This window comes from Mus musculus, chromosome 10 (assembly GCF_000001635.26).
Source record: "Mus musculus strain C57BL/6J chromosome 10, GRCm38.p6 C57BL/6J".
Lineage (NCBI taxonomy): Eukaryota > Metazoa > Chordata > Mammalia > Rodentia > Muridae > Mus > Mus musculus.
The window spans coordinates 12,802,969-12,815,241 of record NC_000076.6 but is presented as its reverse complement, the minus strand read 5'-3'; the positions used below and the strand labels follow the sequence as shown (position 1 = coordinate 12,815,241).

At 44.1% G+C, this 12,273-nt stretch overlaps 1 protein-coding gene across 13 annotated transcripts in view; it reads left to right on the top strand.

Moving 5' to 3' along the window:
- Utrn (utrophin) overlaps positions 1 to 12,273 on the top strand; it is a 487,702-nt gene that overhangs the window by 54,647 nt on the left and 420,782 nt on the right. The window contains exon 1 of one of the 13 annotated variants that reach the window (XM_006512706.4): positions 1,487 to 1,796. The exons of 10 other annotated variants lie outside the window; for them this stretch is intronic. In XM_006512706.4, coding sequence (XP_006512769.1) covers positions 1,703 to 1,796 — 94 coding nt within the window. In that variant the 5' untranslated portion in view covers positions 1,487 to 1,702. Of the gene's footprint in view, positions 1 to 1,486; positions 1,797 to 12,273 lie in introns of those variants that run through there. 2 more of the 13 variants (XM_006512712.4, XM_006512713.4) reach the window with 2 other exon arrangements.

Genomic DNA, 12,273 nt, shown 5'->3' with positions numbered 1-12,273 from the left:
AGCTGGCTCCTGCTGTAGATGGGTACCTCTTTTCTCTGGGATTATGCGGGGTCAGGCTTCCATTCTTGCTTGTTGCTTTGGCTACTTAGCTCTGCCTATGGGAACGGAGATGCTTTGGTTTACGATGGACAGTGGATATGGAGTGTCGTCATGGAACTGCTGGGGAGAATGTTAAGTGGTAGAGCCAGTTTGGAAAAGTGCACAGTGGTTCTTCACTACATTCATAGTGTTATATAATTCCTTTGTGGCTCTCCTCCTGGGATTTATGTTATCTCCAGGAGGAGTGAAAATGTGTCCATCGACGTAATTTACATGCGGATATTTAGAGCTGAAAAGTTAATAATAGTCCAAAGGTGAGCCCAATGCAGTTGCCTGTGAACGGATGAAGGCTGCGACGTGCCTTATCCACGCAGGAAAGCATCATTCTGCCACACACGATGAGATATTGACGTCCGCTTCAGTGCAGAGGCTTGCAAACATGCTAGGTGAAAGAAGCCAGACCCAACGCAGCAAATTCTGCTGATTTCACTTATAGGAAGTATCTAGAACCAGTGAATCTCTGGAGACCAGAGGGAGATGGGAGTAGCTGCCTTGGGCTGGGCAAGGAAGCCTGTGAATGACTGCTATCTGCAGGAGTGAAGGGAGGCTATAGCATTGATGGTGGGGTGGCTGCAGAGTCTGCAAACACACTGATATCTGTTGACTTGGGCTCTGCATGTGTACTTACGATTTCCTACTACGTGGGTTATAGCAGTAAACTGGGTTTTGACTAAGTGACATGACTGGAGCCATTCTGATTCTTTACTGTCTCACCCCATCTTATTCCGTTGGAGGATGAGGATCAGAGGACAGAGTGCTTAGTTGTTTTTTCCAGAGTCTCAAGTCTATGGTCTTCTGAGCTACATAGATAGGTTCCTTTTACTTGGAACTCCTGTGGACCCTGGTAGGGTTACATATTCTGTGAGAATCTTTGTGCTAGGTACGGATTCTGTTTCAGAGGAGGAAAGAAAGCTATTAGATCCATACTAAGGATGCAGGCATGGCAGTACAAACACCTTTCCTTCTCTTTTGCACGTGTGTGGAGAACACATATGCAAATGATGTCAAGAGAACAAAACAACCATCTAAAACAGAAGTCTGGAAAATATGAGTCTGTGTGGTTATTGTTTTTTTCCACCGTAGCAGTTTCTTTCTCTTTTCCTTTGTGGTTTTTGGAGACAGGGTTTCTCTATGTAGCCCTGGCTGTCTTGGAGCTTACACTGTAGACCAGGCTGGCCTTGAACTCACAGAGATCCACCTGCCTCTGCCTCCTGTGTGGGAGTAAAGGCGTGTACCACCACCAAAGTAAACACTGTTGTGAGTATGCATAGTGGGGTGTGTGTGTGTGTGTGTGCTGTCAGACACCATCAAACAAGAAAAGTTAGCATCTCTCTAGTTGCTTTGGAACATTCAAAAGCTCTAAGCTGTGACTATTAAAAACCAAAAGTACCTCAAGAGTTCTTAACTGACTGCGGAGTTTAACTTCCTGTCTGAGGGGAGGTGGAGTTAGATTTAGTCAGATCCTCTCGTGGGAAAAAATCAAAGGGACTTTAAAAAAGAAAAAAACAAAACCCAACCTAACAGGACATCCCAGTGTGCAGTTCGCGGGCGGCTTTTGTGTTGATTTCCTTCACAGTTTCCCTCATCTCAGCCACTGTAGGTGATGAGCAGCCTGGCAGCCACCACATTTCGTTGGAAAAAGTGGAGGTTGGATCTGCCTGGGCAGGTGCCTCTCCAGGCTTGCAGGAGATCCCCCGGTAAGTTTGTCAGTGGCCAGACTGCAGTTGCTAAGGGAGGCTTTGGACAGAGGGTGTTCGAGTTGGCAGAGCCTCACTTTCTCTCGATAAGTCTGATGTGTAAGTCAGGAAGCGGCTGAAAGCAGGGCTTATCTGTGACAGGCAGAGGTGGCCTGTTCCTCCAGAGACTAGGTCTCTGTGGAGCGGAAGAGCGGCCACACATCAGGTGCTTTTCTTCTTTGGACTGAAGCTGTTGAACGCCTTTGTGTCCAAGGTTTGCCACTTTATTCGAGGCAGCTGGTTCAGTATTGAGTGCTTACTCCTGTTTCATTTTTATTAATCATGCATTGGTGTTTTGCCAGCATGTATGTATGCATGTATGTATGTATGTATGTATGTATGTATGTATGTATGTCTGTGTGAGGATGTCCGAGTCCCCGGAATTGAACCAGTGCTCTCAAACACAGCAGCCATTCTCCAGCTCCCTGACTGTTTACTCTTAAAGAGAAACTTTTCCTCCGTGGCAGGCTACTGATGTAGCCCAGGCTGGCCTTGACCTCTAGGTCTTCCAGCTCCACCTCTGGTGAGCTGGATTTTCGGTGTGAGGCACCAAGTCAGATGCTGAGGTGTGGACTGTTGACAGATCTTTCTAGGAAGGCAACATTCTAGGAAGTACAGATGTAGTTCAGAGCTGAGAAGGAGCACAAGGAAGCGTTGCACTGTTGGTGGATTGTTGGGGTGTCTGTTTACTACATTGGGGTGAGTGGGGGAAACTGGGGGCTTCTGTTTCTTACAGGTTTGTCCTTGGAAAGGCAGAGCTTCCAGGGGGTTGGTGTCCTGACCTTTTTCCTAATTAAAGTCCATTTCCAGAGTGGCTTAGTTTTTCTGATCGTTGCAGACATCCATGTATTCTTAGATGGATTCATGGATATGCTGGCTCTGTGGTCTGTCTGAGGGAAAAAAAAATCCTAAAGATGTGTTTTCATGTGCTGTAAGTTCTTTGAGTTAATACTTTCCCTAGAAAAGAACAGAAACCAAACCAGATAACAACAAACCATAAAAAAACCAAACAAACAAAAAACAAAATAAAATTAAGGGTAGTTTTTTTTTTTTTAAAACACTTCTCTTCATTGCAATTCTTCCCTCCTTTCAATATTTTGGTTCGTAGTAACATAGGAACACTGCACTAGGTGTATCCTATAAGCATGCTACCGAAATAAGAGGGCCAGCTTGTGTTTTCTTAGAGATGAGCTTTCTTGGCCAACAGCTCTGGGGTGTTCGTGTGCTGCAATTATCTACATTGCCCCTGTCTTTGTTTTCTTACTGAGGAGCTCTAAGGTCCCAACATATAATCATGAGACCTTTCAGGGCTGTGACGAACGCTCCCTGAACAGAGGTAGTCACAGTGGCACTGTGACCTTTCTGAAATCCCTTTAAGTCTGGTGGACTTCTCTTTTCTCCTGCCCCAGATGTCAGCCTACACCTTGTCTTGCTGCAGAGAGTCTGGAGCAGCTGCTGTGGTTGCAGTCAGAGACCAACCAGAAGAAAATTATGGGCCGGAGTAAACAAAGTTACTAGATGACAAGGTCAGATAGTTTAAAAACTGTCCTGGCTGAGTTCTGCTCTGTTTAGGTAGTACTCCTTCCTTTGCTCTGGCTGCTATAGAGACTTTGTGAAGATAACATTTAAAAAATAAAAATATTTCAGGGATGTTATTTTCATAAAAATAGAAAACCAGTGTTTACCTGGTCCCAAATTCTATAGGAGTTCAGCATCTTTTCTTTTAAATTAAGCTGGGCTCATTCTAGTTTTGTAATGCGTTATTTCTTCAGTGATCTTGATAGAAGTAAAGATAATAGAATCAGTGGTTAAAGTGGTATTTTGATGGAACACACAGTCAAGTACCAGATGATGCGCCTGAGGTTTCCCCTGCTCAGGGAACAACTTTGGGAGAGCCTGCTTAGCTTGCCACCCTTCCCACTCTCTTATTGGCTGCTGAGACTCCATGCCTAGATTGGCATTTCCTTTTTAGATGGATGGAGCAGACGATCCAAGACTCCAGCTGTCTATTGTAGCCACCTGTATCCTGAGGCTCTTTCCAGAGGCTCTGATGTGGCTGAACTGAGACAGTGACTTTGTAGCTTTGCCATAGCTCTCTGGAGTGTCCTGGATGGAGCAGTGTGGCTGGGCCTGTGGAGACGATGACTTTTGTGCCAACTGAACTGGCAGTTAGTTCCACCCTAGATGGATAAGAAGGCATTATCTCCCCCATACCCAGGTCACCACCTGAGGAAGCAGAAGTCTGAAGTGCTGTGGGGCGAGCAAGTGGATTCCATGGGTAGGATCAGGCAAAGACTTAGCTTCCAGTGTGTGCTGATGTTCAGGGCGTGGTGTGTGATGCTGAGATTGACAGCTGAGAGGGAGAAGCTCAAGAAAGTGATCTTAAGGAATGGGTGACTCACTCACTGGAATGTTCTGATGAAGCAAGGAAAATTGGGAGCTTTAGAAGTTAGATTTACACCAGGAAGTGTGTGTGTGTGTGTGTGTGTGTGTGTGTGTGTGTGTGTGTGTGTGTTACAGAGATTAAGAGTGAATGAGAGAGGGGAGGAAGGGGGAGAGGGAGAGGGGGAGAAGAAAGGGAGAGGGAGAGAAGGTTGGAGGGAGATTTGGAAACATTGGCAGGAAGTTCCCCTGTACTCTAGTGGCTTCTTCTGGTGCTTGGGTTGGCAGCCTGCAAGTTTGATTTCCCTTGAATGTTGAGGTCTTCTTTAATTCCTTTTAGTTAACATGTAGCTACCTGGTGGTACAGGCTGTACCCTGGGAAGCGCTAAGAGTATAAAATTGCCTCTATGGGGCATGGGCTAAAATCTGGGGCTGGGTAAGAGGCCTGGGCCATTGTTGTCTGACTTGCCAGATGCTTGACCCCATGATGGAGCTCAGGCTTGAGAGCATAGTGCAGGCCCTGAGGTGCCTCTGTAACCCTGCTGGCTAAAGGGAACTGAGAAGTTGGTTCTGAAGACCAGGTAGCCTATCAATTACAAAGGCACAAGAATGCCAGTGATTTGGGGAGAAGAAAGGCAGAAGGTGACCAGAGAATCGTCATCAAGAAGACCCTGGAGCAATGGTTCTCAACCTGTGGGTTGAGACCCCTGGGCATCATAAGACCCTTTCACAGGGGTCACCTAAGACCATTGGAAAACACAGATATTTACATTATGATTCATAAGTTGTGTAACCGGTAGGACATAAATGGATTGATAATGGACTTGGACTGCTGATCAGTGTCTAGGAAAAGCAAATCAGACATATCAAATACCAAAAGTACCCAAAGACATGTAAGCTACAGGCTCTCACCTCCTCATCTCCTGTGTATTTTTCCTTGGTATCACTTGAATGGCTGCTCATGGACATGGTCCTGGATCTGTTTAATGTTTTCCCATCCGTTTCTCTGACCCGTGCTTAGAGGGCACCAGGTGCTTCCTGTTTCAATCATTAGCAGGTTCAGCACTTGTTGGAAATCGATGTTAGGTACTGTGTGGTAATTTGATAGGATCTGGGTCTAGTGCTCCCCCATTCCTGTCTCAGCACTTTGACCTTCATCTCAACAGTTCAGTGACCTGGCAACTCTAAGTAGTTTTTTCCCACTGCACCAGGACTTGCATTGTTTGGTGGAGGAAGATGAGTCATAGCCTAGTTCTGCCATTGTGTGAGGTGAAATGCTAGTCTAGGGCTAAAGAACACAGGTCAGGCTTTTTGTGTAAATCAGAATAATCGAACTGGGGGGGGGGTAGGTGGGGGTGACGGGATTATGGGCCAGGGTGGCCATTTTGGTGAAATTACTCTCATCTTGGAGGAACATTTTATTTTAACGGATGTTTCACTTCAAACCTAATTCTTAATAATGCTTTGAACAATCTTAAGGAGTCAGACTCCTTCAAACAAAAATCTATACAGAATCAAAATTATATGGGACAGAAGAATGTCCTCCCCTCCCCCCCTTTCCTCCCATCCCCATAACCAGGGTTACTGCCTTGGGTGTTCTGTGTAACCCTTTTGCTATGAGTATAAAAATATAAAGTACAAAAGTTCCTTTTTGTATCAAATAAAAATCGTTGTGTGTTAGTAGCATGCAATTAAATCAAAGCAAAGCAAAAACAAGCCACAAACAAATAACTGAAAATTACAAATATTAATATCAGGGCCTACACATCTTAGCGTACTGGGCTGCTGTGAGAGCATGTGTGCTTTTATTATTACGCTGCCACCGTAGAGGGTGGGTGAGAGGATTTGTGTGTGTGTGTGCCTGTGTGTGTCCCTGTGTGTGCCAATGTGTCTTGAGACAAACCTTCCAATCATCCTTTCCTATGCTGGTGCCCGTTTTCTTCTGTTGTGTGGATCCCTGATTTTGAAACTCTTAGCGATTCCAAAACCAATTCCTACATAAAACGGGGGAGTTTGAATAACTTGCTTTAATTTTGTTTGACTTTTAAGGTGGTTAACCTCTAACTTAAAAGATTGACATCCTTTTGCTGGTCTGTGAGATAGAGGTTTACGTCTTTGGACTCAGACCCCACATTTTCCCTCTCTTTTTGGTGGCTGTGGACACAGCTGCCATCCTAAACCACACGAGACCAGTCATTATTTAGGTACCCTCAATATTTTATTACATTTTTCATATACTGGTAATTAATTTCACATGGATGGTAAGCCCGGAATTCTTTAAGGTCCATACATTGTGGAGCCTGTTACAGTCAGGGCCAGGAGGCTGTGGAGTGAAACTTGAAACTAAATAGCAGTTCTCTTGGCACTGAATGCAGTGAAGCCTGTGGCTGGAGGGCGGCCTCAGTGCTAAGGCTACTTGATGCTCTTGCATAGGACCCCACATGGGGTGGCTCTTAACCATCCATAACTTTCTTCCCTGAGACCCAACAGCCTCTTCTGGCTTTAAAAGGCACCCACACACCGATGAACCTACATATACTCATACACACAAATACACTTAAAATTCAATGTTAGTGGTGCCTCTACCTCCCACCCCCACCCCCCGGCAGGGTTTCTCTGTGTAGCCCTGGCTGTCCTGGAACTCACTTTGTAGACCAGGCTGGCCTCAAACTCAGAAATCCGCCTGTCTCTGTCTCCCAAGTGCTGGGATTAGTAGTGTCTTCAAGATGAAGTTGGTAAGGCTCATTTTGTTTTGTAAAGACATGTGAAAATACAAATTTCTTATCTAAGCCCAGTTGAGGGAAGGATTATAACAAACGAGGACCACTTATGATAATGGAGTCTTTCAAGTTGATATAGAAGAAAGTACATGTGGTTATTAAAGGAAGATGAGACTTTTGTTTCAATCTGGCACCGTGCTTACCGCCATTTATTATTTGTTGCTACGTCCCTATTCTTCAATCCAGATAGATCCCTTAGGAATTTTCCACGTCCGAGCACTGAGCCTGTAATTTTAGGCTGGGTTCATTTAACTGTAGATGCTCTGCATGGCAGGAGCTACACAGCCATACAGGAGACACGAGCTGTGTGGGAGATGTGATCGAGGCGTGGTGCCCAACGTGGTGTTGCTGTTTTTAGAGTTCACTTTCATTTGCTCAGAAAGGATCTCCATCTCTGTTTGCTGGCAAGCAGAGAGCCTGGGCACCTAGCTGCCCCTCTAGTTCTCTGCCTCATGACCTAGTTGCTTTCTGGTGTCTTGTACAAAAAGCTTTATTTAGTCTGCAGAGAGGTTTATTTCTCCAACTAAAGGAGCGCTGTCACCGTAGTCTAGGAGCATGATGGATGCCCAGTGAGTGCTGTTGCTCAGATACTACAGGAGGCTGACCCTAAGGTGCTAGGAAGAAAGACACCGAGCACAGATTCCTCCAGCTAGCTTTGCACATCATCATCATCAGTGAAAATACTGCCAGATAGCCATTTGCCTGACCCTCCACAAAGCAGCTCCTCTTACTGCCCCAGCTCTGACCCTTTTCTCTCGGTTGGTACAACAAGCTCCTTGTTGAGAACTTAGTGCCAAGGTTAGTCTCCTGGCTTCTGACCTGGCCTGTTTTCTTGCTGCCTTCTGATCTGCATGCTTTCAGCTTCTGCTTGGTCCATGGCATTTACCCCTTTTCTGATGTTTGTCGCTGCTGGGTGGTTTTGCTGATCCCCTTTTGTGATAACTCAAGAGAGAGACTCAGCCATGCCTGGTAGTGTCTGCTAGTTGTCTGAATTAGTTAAGATGGCTGTAAATATGCATCAGCTGGGCATCATGGTGGGCGTGCACTTGTGATGCCAGCACTTGGTAGGGGGAGGCATTGTTTCAGGCCAGCCTGGTGGACACAGTGAGGTCTAGGCAAGTCAGGATTAAATAATGGGATCTTGTTGAAAGCATGCAAGTGAGAATGAAAAAAAAAAACGTGTATTTATTATCTAACTCTGAGTCACTAGTGTATAACAGGAAAAGTATAGTCAGGGTGTTTTTGCATGCCCTGCCAGAGAGCAGTTCTGGTCTGGGGTCCTATGATGAAAAATCCCTAGCCTGTTGCTATGCTCTGGGGAAAAAAAAAAACAACAAAAAACAAAGAAATGATCTGCTAAGCACATATTGAGTGCCTGCTGTTTTCTTGGTCTTAAGACCAAGTGGAAGTATTATAGTGTTTTTTGTTTGTTTGTTTGTTTGTTTTTAAGGCTTTAAAAATTTATTTATTTATTTAGTGTAGGTAAGTACACTGTAGTTGTCTTCAGATACCCCTGAAGAGGGCATCAGATCTCATTCCGGATGGTTGTGAGCCACCAGGTGGTTGCAGGGATTTGAACTTAGGACCTTTGAAAGAGCAGTCAGTGCTCTTAACAGCTGAGCCATCTCTCCAGACCACTTGTTACAGTGTTTTAAATATATGTATTTTAAAGATAAGATTTATTTTATTTATGTATATATGTCTATGTTTAAATGAATCTTTGCCATATGTCTCTAGAGGCCAGAAAAGGGTGTTGGATTCCCCCCACAGCTGAAGTTACAGGTAGTTATAAGAAGCCTGATTTGGGTGCTGGGAATGGAACTCAGGTCTTTTGGAAGAGCAGCGGGTGCTTTTGACCTTTGAGATATCTGTCCAGCCCTGGGCTAGACTGTTTTATCCTCAAGTCTTTGGGATCTCTTTTGGTGGGTTCCTGTTCTATGGTCAGTTCCCAGGCAACAGCTTTTAGGATAGCCCATGCTCCAGTTGTTTGAGACCCACATGAAGACCAAACTGCACTTCTGCTGCCTATGTGTGGGGAGTTTTAAATAGGTTTTGTTGTATTGTTTTGCTTTGTAGCCCAGGGTCACAGCATACACTTTGCAGACAGTGCACAGAGCTAGTGATAAGCGTTTGTCCTGAGTAAGAGGAGCAGGCTCATCAGTGATGGTAAGGTAGGGCCTCATCTCATGCTTGAGTGTTGGCTTTGAGGTCTAGATCCGTCCTGTGAAAAGGTAGTGAGTGGGTGTGAGTGTCACTGACATCAACATCCTGATAGTACTGATGTGCCCACCAGCAGGCAGATTGCAGAGGACAGGAAAAAAAAACCCTGCAGTGCTAAGCAACCTGGTCAAGAGGGCACCATGTTGCTGTTCAAGTAGGCTAAAAGTGGAAAAATAATTAGCATGTGAAAAGGCTTGTTTGTGGAAATGGCTGTAAGTTAATGGAAGCAGGTTGATTTTTCTGAGTTGGAACACCCATTCAACCTCAAAATAATGTTTTCACATTTTGTCCTACCAAAACACCAACTCCCCCCACCCCCCACCCCAGCCCTGGTTTTCCAGCCTGAGTGTGGCTGGAGTTGAGCTCATCTGCTCTGTGGGCTTCCAGCTGTTTGACTGGCACTTGAAAGCCACTGAGAGGCATTCCAAAGCTTGAGTTTCTTTGTAGCCCAAACCAACCTGGACCTTCTGATCCGAAGGCTGAGATGACAGGTGTTTACCACTGGAAAAGTAACTTGTATTAACCTGATGCAATTGTTGACTGGTCTCCTTGGCTTATCACCTCAGTCTGCTAACCTAGGCCTAGTTCTGGAAGCTTCTAGTCTCCATACAATCTAATCTAGGCCTAGAGTGTTTTCAGCCACTGAGACTTACGGCTGAATAGGCTCACCCTTTTTTTTTGTTTGTTTTTGTTTTTGTTTTTGCGAGACAGGGTTTCTCTGTATAGCCCTGGCTGTCCTGGAACTCACTTTGTAGACCAGACTGGCCTTGAACTCAAAAATCCGCCTGCCTCTGCCTCCCGAGGCAGAGGCTCACCCTTTCTTATTCTTTCTGAGCTCTGGCTGGCTGATTCAACTCAGCTGTTCTGGCTCAAAACTCCTCTTCAACTGACTGGTCCAATCTGGCTTCTCTCTCAGCCTATTCTGAATGGCCCTGCCTGGCCTCATACTATCTTTGGCAATATGTTCTAATCTTCTGGCTCCTTCTCATTCTCTAGCTCATTCTGTCTTCATCAGTGTCTAGTTTGTTCTCTTTCTGCAACCTGTCTCTGTACAACTGTCCTGATAAAACTGCCTCCTTCTTTCTCCTTTTCTGTGCTGCTGCTCCCTCGGGTCATTTCCCTTTCCTCTTGTGAAACTTGAGCATATCCTACTCTGTCAAATCTTTCTCTGATTTGACACTTTGTCTGCCACTCAATTAGACACCACTTACAAGCATGGGTGCTTCCTTCTAAAAACTAACGTTACTTTCATTGTTTGGGATTAAAGGTGTGTGCTAATGGCTGAGCCACACCATTACTAGAAACAGGATATATATGTATATATACATACATACAGTAAATAACAAAATTTTGGGGTTCACAGTGTGATCAAATAACCTGCAACATGCCACCATGCCTGGTTTCTCTGAGCCTGAGGGCTGAATCCAAGGTTGCTTGTATGCTAGCAAGTGCTGGACAACTGAATCATACTCCCAGCTAGCTGCTTGGAAAGCCAGGTGCTTGGAAAGCCAGGTATGTCCTCACAGTTTATTCTGCTTTTAGAATAATTCTCTATTCAGGTGATCAAGTACATCTTGTCCAAGAATTCTTCCCTGACTTCTAAATATGAGTTTCCTTCCTCTCTGATCTACATCTTTCCCAAGGGATCAAGTTCAGATATCCCTGGATATATTCCCCAACACTGCCTTTATGAGATATGCTGCTGATCTGTGCTGTTGAAAGCTAGTCTGTCTCTGCCATGTAGGGCCTGGGAACATCTTTTTTGCTTCTACTGCTATGTGTCTGAGAACCTTCTTTTAGGCTCTCAGTTTAAGTCTTGTCTGTTCTTACTAACTTGATTCCTCAGACCCATCCCAGTTCCTGGGTTATTTGTTGGCTTAGGGATTTTTTGGCCAGTGAACAATAATTGACTCAGAGTTGTATGGATGCAGGCCTACGTGCTGGTGGAATCCAGACATCTGAATGAAGTCATATGAGGAATTCCAGCCCACTAATCTTTATTGTTTTGTTTTATAGATCAGCAATATGTGAGAATTTAATACACATTATGGCTAGTTTTTGCTTTTGTTTATGTTTGAGAAAACATATTATTTGTATTTTAACTCTTAAAATATTTTTCCTCCTCTCATTTATTTGCTTATTGTACATTATTTTTAGTGTGATGTGTATGTGTGTTTGTTTGTGCATGTATATGACTAGGAATGGATATGGAGGCCAGAGGACAACTTGTGGGATCAGTTCTCTTTTTATAACATATAGACTCTGGGGATTGCACCCAGAGTGTCAGGTTTGATGGCAAACAACTTTATGCACATCTTGCTAGTCTGCACTTTTACTTTTCTTTTAGAAGGTTTTACATTTACAGGAAAATTGTAAAGATGGTTCTGAGAGTGTACTCAGTCCCTTCTCTACTTAGTTAATATCTTACCATCATTGCTACATTTTTTAAAACAAATGGACCATTAGTATATTAATCATGAAGTCATTATCAGAAATCCCAAGTTTCCTTAAGAGTTATTATTGATTTAAAAAATATTTATAGCTATTATTTATAACATATCACATTTTGACTTGAATTGTTTTTGAGTGTGCTCAGGCTCAGAGCTTTTGAATCCTTACATGTCATACTTTGTAAACACATTGACAAAACAGATGAAAACTTGTGACGTGGGAGTCAGTCTCTGATGAGCCTTCTGGGACCTGGTGAAGGAGAAGGCTATTTTAAAGGCTGACTTATGTCTAAAATCTCTGCATTACTTTGCAGTAATGAAAATAATTACTTGCTAGTACCTTAGGTTTTATTACACATGCGTTTGAGTTACTTATAATCTCCTCAAACAGAAAGGATCATTCGAAATAATAGGTATGGAATAGCCCTTGACCAATCAGATCCAAGAGCAAATGACCAGAAAAGAGGCCCACTCAAAAATGAATAACTGCCCTGCTAACTTTTGAGTGCCCTATAAATGTCTCTAGACATTGTCGTATGATTCAGTTGGTAGTCCTAATGTAAGGCAGTCATAGCAGCCAGGCTCTCTGACAGTGAGTACTGTATA